This window comes from Mirounga leonina, unplaced genomic scaffold (assembly GCF_011800145.1).
Source record: "Mirounga leonina isolate KUSES-001 unplaced genomic scaffold, KU_Mleo_1.0 Mir_55, whole genome shotgun sequence".
NCBI lineage: Eukaryota > Metazoa > Chordata > Mammalia > Carnivora > Phocidae > Mirounga > Mirounga leonina.
The window spans coordinates 8,591,965-8,607,547 of NW_023270816.1; the positions used below are offsets into that span (position 1 = coordinate 8,591,965).

At 45.9% G+C, this 15,583-nt stretch overlaps 1 protein-coding gene across 2 annotated transcripts in view; it reads right to left on the reverse strand.

The window, feature by feature from the left end:
- The window catches only part of LOC118001903, a 50,088-nt gene that overhangs the window by 10,218 nt on the left and 24,287 nt on the right, over positions 1-15,583 (reverse strand). For both annotated transcript variants that reach the window (XM_034992088.1, XM_034992089.1), the window contains one exon: positions 1,214-1,297. In XM_034992088.1, coding sequence (XP_034847979.1) covers positions 1,214-1,297 — 84 coding nt within the window. The remainder of the gene's footprint in view (positions 1-1,213; positions 1,298-15,583) is intronic.

Here is a 15,583-nt window from a genome sequence, read left to right on the forward strand (position 1 = left end):
AGATAGATAGATAGATAGATAGATAGATAGATAGATAGATAGATAGAATTAAATGTAACATAGTTAAGGGTGTTATCAAGTACAGTATTTGAGATATTTTAAAAGTGCAAAAACAGTCACATAAATTACAGCACTCTAAATTTAGAAAATAAGGAGAACTTATTTTTTTGAAGATGATGGAAGTAGCTGGAAAGTCAAAGTAAAACCCAATTGAATCCCAGTGGAAAGAATATTAGGTTTGAGATAATTTCAAAGAGAGGGAAAAACAAAAAACAAGAAACAAGTAGGAATTACAAGGATGGGTGTGGAAGGATGGATAGCGGGGACATTTTCAGGCCCCTGAGGTCTTCGTGAGGAAATTATTACGTGGGAATAAGAACACATCCTCAGTGAATGCTCCAAAGGAGAAGAGCCAGCGATGATCATGACCCATCCCTGAACTTCACGTCGGCCAGACAGAACCGAGCATCAGTAGTCACAGCACGCTGATCAGTTCAGGATTTCCCAGACTTGTCTGATGATTGGAATCACAGGAATTATCTGAGGAGCTTGACCAACGCAGACCAGCTAAATCCGCATCTTCGGAAAAAGGCCTGGAAGTGCAAGTTTTTACCAAGAGCCCCAGGTGACTGCTGTGATCCGGCACATTTGGGGATCGCTCCTAGAGCAGAGCACAGCTCAGGAAGACAAACTGGTAGTCAAGAGGCTGGTCTTCTCGAACAGCCCCAAACATATGCAAAGAACTTACCACTGTATTCTTCACCTAAAGAGCCAGATGTAAAGCTGGACTATATTAGTAATAGGACAAGATTTGTTTTATAGCTGGGATTTGTGAATATGCTCATGTTAAAGAAAGCATCTGTCCGAATCCTTATTTGAGAAAGAGAGAGAGAGCACAAGTGGGGTAAGGAGCAGAAGGAGAGGGAAAAGCAGACTCCCTGATGAGCAGGGAGCCCAGTGTAGGACTCGATCCCAGGACCCTGGGATCATGACCTGAGCTGAAAGCACACTCTTAACTCACTGAGCTACCCAGGCGCCCCTACTGAAAGAATCTTTTCATTTTTTCTACCTCACTATCAATTCTCCTAGATTCCACTGTGAACCCCCCACCTTGGGGCTTCTCTCAGGTAAGACAGCCTGACTTAACCTGGGAGGCAGGCAGAGAGAGGCGGCAGAGGCGGGGAGAGGGGTCAGGGAGGCCCAGGCAGCTCACCTTGTCCTGGCCTCGGGCTCCCCTCTCCGTGGCATCTTGCTGCTCCCACGTTCCTCTCCATTCGGTGAGCCGAGGAAGAAAACCCTGAGAGGAGAACGTGACATGGGCTTTTTTTACCTCGTGGTAACACTCCACCTTCACCCTAACTTAAAAAGTGGGAAACCTGCCCCGCTGTTTGCACCCAGACAGGGACAGGCTCCCCACTATAATCTCAGGCTAAGATCCCAAGCACAGTACGGTGTGGCCCACACCCAAATCTCATCCCTAACGTTAGGGTGCATACAGGTCGCACCCCGCCATTTAGGTTCTCTGCTTTGCTGGTGCCGGTGGCTGTGTTTGCGTGGGGATGCTCTGTGCCTTACGCACAACGCCACCTGAGGCGTGTGTATCTCCCTCTCTGGTTAAGTATAAACGGAATATCAGATATAGAACAACACGGAGCATTTTCTCCATGCTTGCTTCTGTTCCCCTCCTTGCTGGATTCAGATTTGTCTATCTATTCTTTTCTCTCGAATCATCTCCGGAGGAAAACCAGGCAAAATCCATGCAGGGGTTCCACTTCTTCCACAGACTTTTTCTGGGCCTTGCAGGCAACTGCGCAGGGGCGTGGAGGCGTGTGGATCCGGAACTCGGTCTTTCTGGGTTGACATTCAGCTCTGGCCCTTCTGTCTTGTCACTCTGGGTGATGACCTAATTCAGCGCCCCATTTGTCTCATCAACCTGGTAAAGGCAGGCCATGGCTCCTAACTAAACGTCAAGAAATACAGAACCCTGGCACATAGTGACATTTAATCACACTGGCTGATAAGGATAATCTGCCATTTCTGCCTTTCAGCTCCCATGGGACCCTTTTCTGGGAAGCTGACAGTCTGATCTGGCCCCTTCTTGCCTCCAGGACCCCTCCTCCAGCTTCCTATGACCACACATCACCCCACCCTATTTCTGTTCTCTGCACACACCAGGCTTGGCCCGTGCGGGGTCTCTGCTGCTCCCCAGCCTGGCGCTCTTCCCTCTGATGCCACCATGCTGGCTTCTCTGGGTCACTCACTCGTCACCCTAGTGTCATCTCTGCAGATCTGAGCCACCCAGTGAGAGTGGGTAAGAAAAATGGGGTGGAAAGCTTGCCACAGAATATTGTGTAGCTATTAGAAACGTGAGATGAGATACATTGCTCAATCAAAACGGCTCAAAATGGAGTCACTTGTGCTAAGCTCCATGTCACCAAACTGAAACTTAAGTACTATTTGGGTTTTCCCAGAAATGGAGTCTTAAACCAGCCAATCAGGAATCGCCTGACCAGCACTATGAGGTACTCTGCCTGATAGACCCCTGCCAGCCCCAAAGGAAAGTGCAATAAGCAACCTACATTTTTTTTGCCTTATCCATGTCTTGTCCGCCCTCCCATCTGCCTGGAAGTCTTCCATTTTGTACAGCTCCTCAGAACTCCTCCCTGTCTGCTAGATGGGATGCTGCCCGATTCATGAATCACTGAATAAAGCCAATAAGACCTTTAAAATTTACTCAGTTGAATTTTGTTTTTTTAACAACATAGAAAGATGGGTGGACTGAGTGAGTAATATCAGCACAGAGGAGAGACAGAGCGTGCACACGGGTATACCAGCAAATGCCTCCAAGGGCTGCCGGGGTGGGGCGGGGCTGGGGGGGGAGGGAAAATGCAGCCCCCCACGTCAATCATCACTCCATCTACCTCCATTCTCCAAATAGTACACATCACTACCAAATACTTAGAACACAACAGGTTCTTCACCCACACATGAAGAATTTTCTGTGCTTTTAGTACTAGGTATACTGGAGCATACTTATTATTAGTTAAGATATTACAGTAAAGACTAGCTCCGAGTAAAATGGGAAGTCAATCTCCTGATATGTACCTAGTTAAATTAAAGGTGCATTGATCTATTACATAAAAAAGCAATTCAACATTTCAAATTCTTTTTTTAAGTCATTACCATAAAAGGCAAGAATACCATTGAACTTTGAACAAGAAGTTCAAAATTCAACTGAATTGCAGTATCTCAGAAATATCATTTTAATATGTGAAGGAGAAATCTACTTTCAGTTATAAGTGAGAAGAAATTTGGCAAGAGAACATCAAATGCAGCTAAGATGAAGTCTTCAGTATGATAAGCAGCACTCCCTTGTGTTACAGACACAATGACCCTTTACCCCTAAATATTTCATCATATAATTTCCCAATAAAAAGGTTATGCTCTTATATTATCTTAGTAAAATGACCAAATCTAGGAATTGAATTTTGCTATAGTGCTTCTTCTCTAATTTACAAACTAAATTCAGATTTTTACAATGGCTCCAATACTCCAGGGAAGATCATGTTTTTTAAGGTTATACTGAGATCCAGACAACTAAGATACAGGGATGTTACCTTTGAGAATGAATCTATATCATGAAGATAAAAAATGCCTCTTTCTAGGATGAGAAACAGACTCAATCAAGAGGGATTACTTAAGTATTCAAACAGCTATTGGGGTGATCACTTCAGCTACACATGGCAAAAACAAAACAACGCAGAGATTCGCTGCAAGGATGACACGTGAATTCTTGAGGTGTTCGATACTGTTTTCAGGATGGGAAGAAATGGTTGCAAGTATTAGGAACCAAATTGCGATTCCCCCCAAATTCACATATTGAGGTCCTAACCTTCAATGTGACATATATCGAGACAGAGTCTTTTAAAAAGTAATTAAGGTTAAATGAGGTCACAAGGGTGGGGCCCTAATCCAATAGGACTGGTGTCCTTATGGGGGGGGGACACGAGGTGTGCACTCACACAGAGGACAGGCCATGTGAGGACACGGTGGGGAGCGGGGAGGTGGTGGTCTGCAGGCCAGGAGGAGAGCCTCGCCAGGAACCCACCGGGCCAGCCCCCTGATGTTGGACTTGCAGCCTCCAGGACTGTGAGAAATGCATTCCTGTGGTTTAATCCCCCAGGCTGTGGTGTGGAGTGAAATAATAGAGTACCATTCTCATGAGTTTCTTAAATCAGAGTTCATTTTAACACCAAACAGTATAACACCCACCTCGTGCAATGCTCAGGGTATGCAGAGGAAATACAATTTCTTTAAAAAGTGGAAAGGGGGGGGCGCCTGGGTGGCTCAGTCGTTAAGCGTCTGCCTTCGGCTCAGGTCATGATCCCGGGGTCCTGGGATCGAGCCCAGCATCAGGCTCCCTGCTCGGCAGAAGCCTGCTTCTCCCTCTCTCACTCCCTCTGCTTGTGTTCCCTCTCTCACTGTGTCTCTCTCTGTCAAATAAATGAATAAAATCTTTAAAAATAAAGAAAGAAATAAATAAAATAATTTAAAAAAAAAGTGGAAAGGGTATAGGGATCTAAAAGGAGGTAAACATTCAAAGCTTCACTCGAAGCGGTAAGACTTTGATATGAGGAGTTGGAGGTAAGTCACTTCTATATTGTAATATCTAGAACAACCAAGCAGAAAACAATACAAAGTGAGATGATCAAAAAACATTGTAAGTACATAGAAATGGAATTCTAAAAATGCCAAGGTAATCTGCAGAAAGGCCAAGTAGAATTTCCAGATATGCAGAGCTGGTTCAATATTCAAAAATTAGTCAGTGTAAACCACCTTATCAATAGGCTAAGATATCAATTGATGCAGAAAAGCATTTGACTGAATCCTACACCCACTCATATAAAATCTCTCAGCAGCAAACTAGGAATAGAGAGGAACTTCCTTAAGACTTAGCAGATACGCCCAACTGAGTTTTGATAAAGATGCAAAAGCAATTCAGGGGAGGAGGGATAGTCTATTCCAAGACACAGATCTACACAAACACAGCAACTGATCATTGACCAAGTCTTTTCAAGAAATAGAACAACAGAACATCGACGTGAAAGCAAAAAGAATCTAGATAAGGAGCACAAACCCAAACTCAGAATGGATCACAGACCCACACATAGAATGCAAGCCTCTAAACCTCTAGGAGACCCCACAAGAGAAACCTAAGTGACCTTGGTTGGCGATATGTTTTTAAGGTACTACACTAAAGACAACACAGTCCATGAAAGAAGAAGTTGGTAAGTAGGATTTCATTAAAATTAAAGCACCTGCTCTGTGAAAGACACTGACAGACTGAAGAGACAAACACAGACGGGGAGGAAAAATTTGCAAAAATATACCTGAGGACTTGCATTGAAAATACACAAAGCGGGGTGCCTGGAGAGCACAGTCGGCTAGGCGTCTGACTCTTGGTTTCAGCTCAGGTCATGATCTCAGGATCGTGGGATCGAGCCCCACGTAGGGCTCCGTGCTCAGCATGGAGTCTGTTTGGGATTCTCCCCCTCTCCCTCCCCCTCTGCCCCCCGCCCCTGCTCGTGGGCACTGTCTCTTTCTCTCTCTTTCCCTCTCTCAAATAAATAAATATCTTTTTTAAAAGAAGAAAAGAAAATACACAAAGAACTCTTAAAACTTAACGAGAAAACAATACAATTAAAAAATGGGCCAAAGATCTTAACAGATACCTCACCAAAGAAGATGAACATCGGCAAATAATCATTTGAGAAAATGCTGCACATCATGTCATCAGGGAAATACAAATGAATTACTACTACACACGCAATGGAATGGCCAAAATCTGGAACACAGACACCAGCTGACGGGACATGGCACCGCAAGAAGTCTCATTCATTGCTGGCGGGAACGCAAAATAGTGCGGCCACTTGGAAGACCGTTTGGCAGTTTCTTACACAACTACACATGCTCTTACCATAAGATCTAGCCATTGTGCCCCTTGGTATTTACCCAGAGGAGCTGAAATTCATGTCCATGCAAAAGCCTGCACACAGATGTTTATGGCAGTTTTATTTACCATTGCCAGAACTTGGAAGCAACTACGATGTTCTTCAGTAAGTAAATGGATAAATGAACTATCAAGCCACGAAAAGACATGAAGGACCCTTAAATAATATTACTAAGTGAAAGGGGCCAGTCTGAACAGGCTACCTGCTGTATGATGCCAGCAATGAGACATTCTGGAAGAGGCAAACTATGGAGACGGTAAGATGATGGGTGTGTGCTGGGGGCTGAGGGTGGGAGGACGAATAGGTGGAGCACAGAGGACTTCGAGGGCAGTGAAAATGACTGTAGGATATTAAAATGACGGATACAGGACATCACACATTTGTCAAAACCCACAGAATGAGCGAGAACCAAGAGTGAACCCTCATGTCAACTGTGGACTTCAGTGAATAGTAACAAATGTGATCATTTTCTCTTCACCTTGGAGGATCTGGATTAGGCTTTTCTTTTTAACTCTCTGCAAGGTGGCAGCCCACTGGCCATTTGTCACAACAGAAACGTCTGCAAATTTAGGTCACTTTCTCTGCCTAGAATAACGGCGTGTAATTCATCCGACACTGAAATCTTCCAAGTGCCCCTCTTAGAAGCAGCCAGTAACCTCCGTGTGGCACGCGATGCTGTGGACACAGCCCATGCCATAGCCACGCCATGACAGCAAGCCCCACATCCTGAGCTTGGGCTGCTGGATGGCGGAGTGGCCGGGCGGTGGACATGAGAACAGCTCCCTCGGGGCAGGGGCTGCTCACCCACCTGCGCAGAAATATTTCAGTGCATCAGCAACTCAGAGAGCTTATACCCACACGGGCGGACCGATGGCCGCCCGCAGGTAAGCGTAGAATTCATCGTGGAAACAGGTGCTGGTGGATGCGTGACATGAGACTCTCGCAGAGGGCTGGCTTCCTGCGTAACATAAAACTTGCACGATGGAAATCCGCTGCAATGCTCGTTTCCTCAGATCTGCAGCAGGGTTTCCCTTGTGCCACCCAACAGCACATGCATTCTCGTGGGCCAACCCACTGTGTTCTGTGTATTATTTCCGCTATTTTTATCTCAGTCGAAGGACAAAGTTTTCACGAATGGTACAAGACTTTTTCATCCTTCTCTAAGGAAGAAGCCTCAGGAAGAGGCTTCTCAATGATCCTCACCCAGTTTCAGTAAAACTCTGTGAAGTATCATTCGCAAGAGCGCATGATTTTCAAAGTCCCGGGGAACTAGAGCAGTTAAGTAGAAAGTCCCCAATGCTTCATTTTAAATATATTGCTAAGTCTCAAAGGCCTCACGGGGTCATTAGCCAGTCTCCCCAGAAGCACAGCATGCACTGAGGGGAGGTTTACCTGCGTGGGAGAGGGGGATATGAATGTACGTTTTCAGCAGGATTTCGGTCATTGTTTTCCTGACTTAGCCTCTGATTACATTGTCATGTCGCGCCCCACCCCACCCCCACCGCCTTCTTCATAAAGCTGACCCCAGGAGCTCATCCTAGGCCCCAAAGGCTGTCCTTTTTGCCATTTTCTGTGGCTTCTTGCCGCATTGGGACCACCAGCAATGTGTGGAGAAGCATAATCTGTAAGCCCACTTAACCAAACACGGAAACAGTGGTGCGTCCCAGGGACGGGGACACTGTCTGTCCCACCGGGTGGCCTCAGGATCATGCACTTACAGTAGGAGATATTTTGTTAAAGAATCCCCCAAATACCAGTTTTGTTCTGGAAAGCGTATAAGCTCCAGACCCCACAAATCGTGGGCACCCGGTGACTGAAGACACACCAGGCTGAGAGGCCGCCAGAGTCCGCCCGTGTATTAAATATTAGTGACACTTAACACTTTTGGGTTTTTAGAACAAACCGTGCATGGCAGTTCTCTTCCTCCCCTACATGGGCAATGGTGAGCGCCCTACTTTGGAGCGCACGGACTCACACGCTTGAATTGCAGGATGCTGTCTCCTTTGGAGGGGAGGGAGTTCTCGCCCAAGCCGCGAGCACTCGGGCGGGGCGGCCCGCACCCTGGGAGCCACGGCACGCGGAGCCGTTCTGCAAACCCCCGCGAGTCAAGTGCCATCGAGCAGTGATGTATTCGGCTCAGTAAGTGTTTCCATGAACCTGCCACGTTTTGAGGAGATATGAAGGGAATACAAGTGTCCCGCCCCGTAGGGTTTGCGAGCAGCTGGGGAGAGTAGAGCAAGGTGACTCTGAGCAAGGGCAAGCTGAGTGTCAGCAGGCGGCTGGGGCTGTAGGCGTTCAGGGAAGGTGGGGAGAGGGGGCTTTGGGACGGTAGACCATCAAGTAATCATCTTAGGAAGACTCATCTGCCCTGATGTGAGAGGGGTGTGGGAGGAAAGGGGACGAGGGGGGTGGTTCTAGCAGATCCTACAATGGGGGCCGAGTCAGGCTGAGCTGCTCCCATAAAGAAGAGTGAACTCCAGCCCCGCCCCCACCCCCACCCTGGGCCCTTTACAGAGAAAGCAAGCAGACCCCCCTGAAATTATAAATAATAAGCCCCAAACCTTCTACTAACCACTGGTTCTAACTAACCTGTGAATCCCTTAAACTTTTTTTTCCCCCAAGTATTTTTTTCCCTTCTAATGGGTACAGCTGATGTAAATAGGACCAAGTGCCTGGGCCTTTCAAGTTGGTTTCCTTAATCAGGCAGATAAATGGTGTGGAGGGCCCGGGCGGGCGGGGCAGGCGGCAATCCGGGCCCGGGGCTTCCTGTTGTTCCAGCATTAACATACCTGCTCCCCGGATCAAAGAGAGCCTCGCCTTCCCTGCGTGCTCTCAACAGGGGAGAAAAAAGTCTAATATAATTAAAAATAAGCTGCAATTTGGTATGATCTGAAACTGACAGTTTGTTACCAAGGATTAAGATTTATGGAGAGCAGCTGACTGAGGACCAATTTAGAATTCTCCTGAAACGTGAACCTTTTCTGTAGAGAATTCACTCTTTGTGTCTGCTAAGACATTTTCCCAGATCCCCTCATTCCATGTATAGAAACCATTTCCAAGCGGGACGCCACTGCATTTTCCTCCTACAACACATGCAGTCGGCCCAGAACAGAAGTATTTTCATTTTATTAAACATGATCCCATTGACTAAAATAATAGGAAAAAAGAAATAAATATGTAAGAGTGCATTTTATGCGTCAGACTCTATTGGGTGGCTTTATTACATTTATTCTTTCACTGGCTTATTCACTCCATAAATGATTTATTGAGTTGGTCGGACCCTGGGGCCACCATAGTGGGCCCGACGGGAGCTACAATGGCAGGATTCCTGTCTCCAGGGAGCCCATGGTTCACCAGGGGAGACAGAACCATGCCCTCAACTCTGAGTGAGTGAGTGCCCCCAAGGAACCCCAGCCCCGAGAACCTAGTGTAAGAAGAGGACATGCCCCCCAGAGTGAGGCCAGGCCAGCATGGGAAGGAGGAGGGGGACAGGAGGAGAAGCACGTGTAGTCCCTGAGAAGAGGGGCTCTGAGCACTGCAGGGACCCAAAGGCTAGGGAGGCGGGAGATGGGGACAGAGCCCTGTGGATCACATCAGAGTTTCCATCTTTATCTTAAGAGCACGGGGAGACACTGAGATGTTTTGAAGAGGAGGCTGACATACCTAGATGTTTTAAAATCACTATCCAATTGAAAATCGACGTAAGGAGCGCGAGAGTGGACACAGGGAGGCCACTGGTCCAGGCGGCAGGTCACAGGGGCCTGGCCCAGCGTGAGGACCTGAGAGGTGTTGGGAGTTTGGGGTATGAGAACAAGTCTGGGGGTACATCAGATGTTGGGGGAATAAGGGGGATGGTAGAGATCCTCCCAGGCTTCTGGGGGGCTGCCACACACTGTGGTCACAATGATGTGTAGTTTCACCCTTGCTGGGTGCAGCCAGAAAGCGGCAGAGACATCAGTAACTTTCCCAGGGCCTCATAGCTGGGGGGGTGGGGGTTGGTTCCCACGTGGCCCGCTGCTTCTACCACCACGCTGCCTCCCCAGCATGGGCACCCCAGAATCTCCCTGGAACCCCACTGGTGAGCCCAGGATCCTCTCTAAATACACCGACGGGTCCCAGGTCAGGCTGAGCCAGTGGCAGGCCCCTCGGTGGGCGACCGTGTGGCTCGATCCAGCATCAGCCCTCTGTGCTTGCTCCCCACTGAAGCCAAGTGCAGTCACAATCCGACTTTTATAATTTAGTGAACCTTTCACAATATCTCATAAGATATGACTATTAAAGGGAGTTATTGCTGAAAACCAAAACCACCATGCTGACCACTTTGGGGAAAATATGATAAAGGTATGTCACTGAAGAAACTGCCAGCCAACTGGTGCAGGTGAGAGAAGCAGAGAGTCTGAATGGCTTCTGCACTTGGGTTGGCTGCTGGGGCCCTGAAATCATCACGCACCGGGAAGTCTAGGATGCAAACAATGCATCTAGTTGTGGAGGACGCAAGCAAAACCGCACCAAACCAATCAGCAGAACCAGTCTCCAAGGACAAACCTTGCCCCCCGCCCAAAAATCATGGCATGAACATATGATTGTGTATTTCCTTTAAACATATTTACATTAAGTGATTCAAGAACAAACCAACTTTTAATATTAACTGACTGCCAACCGATCCAGATGGCTCTATAAATTATTATTATTATCTGGGCCACGAATCTCTAGGTTCCCTCTACTTAATCAACTACACCTTAGGAGTGCTATCTAAAATGTGAGTCCCACATGTAGAAAAGTAACAAGGGGGGATTCATCCCGTGTGATACTGTAAAGTACTGTCACAGAAATCAGTTGGACAGAAACGAACTACAGAAAAAGACCCAACTATCTTTGAAAAGGTAGCATGTGATGGAGAATGAATTCTCTAACAAACGGCTTTAAGACAAATGGCTGAATGTTTTGGAAAGATAATGTCAGATCCCAACCTCATCATCAAATAGATGTCGAAAATGAAATTATGAGAGTAGCGCGCAGGATAAATGGGAGGTTTCCAAGCTCGGCTGAGGGGTAGGTCCTAGGCGTCCTTATGTTTTCCAGCTCCTCAGAGGGCTCCTGTGTGCAACCAAAGTAAAGATCCACAATACAGATCAATATTTATATAATATTTGCTTTGGGAAGATAAACAACATAAAGGAAAAGATTGAAGCATTTCAGTGACCTCAGAATTAAAACTATCGGTTGAGTCCATAAATTAAAAAATAAGGCATTAAAAGGTAAATAACAAACTTGTAACTTTTTGCAACTCTATGACAGGCACAAAGTTAATATTCCAATGATGAGATCGTACAAATCAAAAAGAAATTGGACCGTCAGAATGCACACACTCACGCACACACACACGGCTGCTCACGAAACTGATGTGTGAGATACATAGCGATGAAATAGTGAAGCTGTGTTCGAGCTCACTAGGAATAAAAGATGCAAAACTAACCACTTTTATTTATAATATTGGTAGAAAATGATTTCGGCTCAGGTCATGATCTCAGGGTGGTGAGATCGAGCCCCACGTCAGGCTCCGTGCTGGGTGTGGAGCCTGCTTAAGATTCTCTCTCTCCCTCTCCCACTCCCACCCCTCTCTCTTTCTCTTAAAAAAAAAAAAAAAGAACAACAAAAAACCATAACAATGGCTCAATAAACTTTCAACAGTAAGTGAGCTGCGGTTGGAGCACAGATGCCTGGAGACCCCCGAGTTCTGCTTCTCTGGCTACAAAGTATAACATTTCAGTTGTGTTACAGAACTTTCTGCCGGACTGTGCTGGGGAGCTGTCCTCGCCTCTCTGTCCAGTGCGCTTGCCAGTAGCCACGCACACAAACTGAGCACTTGATGGGGCGCCTGGGTGGCTCAGTCGGCTGAGCATCTGCCTTCGGCTCAGGTCATGATCCCCGGGTCCTGGGATCGAGCCCCACATCGGGCTCCCTGCTCAGTGGGGAGCTGCTTCTCCTTCTCACTCTGCCTGACACTCCCCTTGCTTGTGCTCTCTCTCTCTGTGTCAAATAAATAAATAAAATCTTTAAAAAAAAAAAGAAAGAAAGAAAGAAAGAAAGAAAGAAAGAAAGAAAGAAAGAAACTGAGCACTTGAAATGTGGCTGGTGCAACCAGGGGACTGAATTTAATGTTACTTAACTGTATTAAGTTTAAACAGTCAGACATGACTAGTGGCCACCTACTGGACAGAAGAGATCTAGACTGCCTTGTTTTTCCAAATAGGGAACCTGAATCCCAGGAAGTGAATGACTGGTTTGAAGTCTTACAACTAAGCAGGGAGAGATCACGCAAATCAACAATGGTATCATACAGACCTATGGACTCATTTCCAGGTTAATTCTACCCTACACGAAAGGGTGCAAGGATTCATATTCCTTTGAATACTTTTGAAGAAAAAGTGAGAGAATTACGAGATTCTTTGTTCTCTCTAAATTCTCTCCTGGTCTCAAACAGCTTTTTGTGATGATCTTAATTCTTATTTTAGAATGTAACATCAAAGAGTCTAAATCTGATCCATTTTGTCCATGTTTCATTTAACAAAGACTAGAGTTAAAATGAAGGAAGTCCCATCTGGAAATCACAAAGCTGTCAAATATGAAGTGTGTTGTGTAATTTGAAAAGACTTCTGGGGCGCCTGGGTGTCGCAGTCGGTGAAGAGTCCAGCTCTTGGTTTCAGCTCAGGTCATGATCTTGCGGTCACAACATCGAGCCCCGCACCAGGCAGCGCACTCAGGGCGGAGTCTGCTTCAGATTCTCTCTCTCTCCCCGCCCCCGCCGCCCCTCTCCTCTCTCTCTCTCAAATAAATAAATAAAATCTTTAAAAAAAAAAAAAAAGACTTTCATGCTTCTCTCACACACACTTTCAAACTGGAGACTCAAACCCTACAACCTGCAGGTCTCCAGAAGAGCGATGCTATTGAATCCATATGTGTGCATGCATGTTCCCTCGCACATGAGCACACGCATGCACAGGACCACATGCACGCGCACACACCTGCACACAAGCACACGCGTGCACACACGTATGCACAAGAGCACACACATAGGCACGCACACGTGCACACACCCCTCCAGGACATTTCGTGCTAAGCTGTATAAAACTGACAGAACAACTAAAATCCTGGAGTTATTTTTTTAAACAAAAAGAAAAATCCTGAAAACAAAGTAGAAAGGAAAAGCATTAATTGGACATTAAAATTGAGATGAAAATCAGGGGAAAACATAAAGGCTCAGCTTCACGTCACTTCCTCTCAGGACAAAAGCAAGAAGGTCCAGAGCGGAATAAACACATGGGAAAGGTGACTGGGGGGGTGGGGGGTCCTTACACCTTTAACCTTAAACTTGAATCCAGCAGCTCTCTGTATATATGTGAGTGTGTATTTCCACATACACATCATGGCATCTTTGTACTTTATATGCATTCACTCCTTTGGCTAAAATACTGCTTCTCAACTGCTCGGCACAGATGCCCCCCCTGAATGAAGGAGGCCACCGATCACCACCGGTATTCAAATGCTGGGAATCATGCAGCCCTTAAGTGTTGGGAGGAAGTGGGTCTTTCCTTGTAAAGTTAGCTGATGGTTCCTCTCAACATACCTGGGACACCAATTTAAAAAGGAAAAAGGAAGTGGTCAAAGTCATGCTTTTTTGTAAACTTCAAAGGTTATCTCTCCCTCCCCCCGCTTTACATTTTACTGTCTGGGGAGCTGACTTGTCTGCAGCTGTTGGCAGAGACGGTGCTCCATGGCGTCAAACCTGCCTCCTCACGGCCCATAAAACTACAGCAGGGAACCAGGACCCGCAGGTGTGGGAGGGAGAGGCCAGGATGCCCCCTTAATGATTTCTCTGACACCCCATGCTGAGCTGCTGGAGGGAGAGGGGCTGGAACGAGATGTGCGATGTGCGCTTTCGCTGTTTGGGAGGCTGTGCCAGGTCGGCTCTCCCTTCCAGGGCCAGGCAGTGGCTTTCAGCCCCTAAAACTATTCCAGAAATTACTGTTGCTACATGTGCTGGGGCTTGGGTGAAGCCCCACAGAGACTTGTGTCCCCTGCACAAATCCACCGAAACTCAGACCACTGAAGGAGGGAAGCAGAGAGAAGCCAAATTAACTCCAACATTTGATAACCCAAGTTAAAAAGACATCAAACCACATCAAGTACTATAGCAAATTGCTTTAAAATCTGCAAGACCAGGTTCTGTGTCCTCCTCAAACTGGGAGAGATAAATAAACACCATACATGTTTTCAAAGATGTCAGATTTCTGTTGGTACTTAATAGGAAGAATTGAATACATTTTGCACTTTTTTTCTTTCAGTGATAGAAGAAATTAATAGACTATCTGTTAGTCAATTGTAATGAAATTTTGCAAACCACTAGCTCATTATGCCTTATGGTTTTGATACCACATTTTTGTGGGTTTTTTGGTTTGTTTGTTTTTTAAGGTTTTATTTTTAAGTAATCTCTGTCAACGTGGGGCTTGAATGCACAACCCCGAGATCAAGAGACGCATGTTCTCCCAGCTGAGCCAGCCGGGTACTCCTTGACCCCATATTTTGAAACAGAAGGGGGTAAAAAGCCAGAAAATTTATTTAAAGAAATCTTTAATTGCTTATACTGTTTTTGTTTGGCACACTGAAAAATGCACACATTTCTTTGAAGAAACGGAAAAAATGGATGTGGCATTTTGCAAAAGAAAAGAAAACGGAAGGGGGAAGATCCATCTTAGAGATGGCTTGCAAAGCAAATGCAGTGCCTGAGGTATTTATTAAGCCCTACCCGTGGGTTCAGTAGTGACCACTTCACCACTAGGGTGGGGGCAGGGGTAGGTAAGAATGAAGGGAATAGAAGCATGAAAGAAAAATTAAAACTTTTGGTTTTGCCCTCAAGGACATTGTATTTTTTTTAATTGAAATATAGTTGACATACAATGTTATAAGACATTATACTTGAGGATACCCGACAAATAAACACAAATTGGACTTAAACACATTTTAAAAATCGGCAGCCTGGAATATATCTTACACCCTTAAATTACTTTTACTCTTTAATATTGTGTTTGCAATACATCATGCTGCTCATCGAGGTAGAAGTTTTGATAAATTGCGTCTGTTGGGTTCCACACTAACTTCTAGAGGGAAGGGTGGGGGAGAGGTGGCCCTGGGAACATCACTTATTAAGGCTGATGGTAAAATAACCATCACTTGGAAATGAAGCCGCCCTTTCAATCCTGTAGAATTAGAGGAAAATGAGGAATGGTATTATGTGGCAAACATTTTCTGAGAACCTATCGTATGTCAGGCATTGGGCTAGGGTCTTGGCGCATAAGGATTAAACACAATAAGGCATATGGTGTAAACAGAAGCATACAGGATCATAAAGACCATCGAAGTCCAGAAAGGAGAAAGACCAAATTAACATCTTAGATCAGAGGTCTGCAAACTCTAGCTTGTGGGCCCGGTATATGGTTTTTACATTTTTAAATGGTTATTAACAAAGAAGGAAGGAAGGAAGGAAGGAAGGAAGGAAGGAAGGAAGGAAGGAA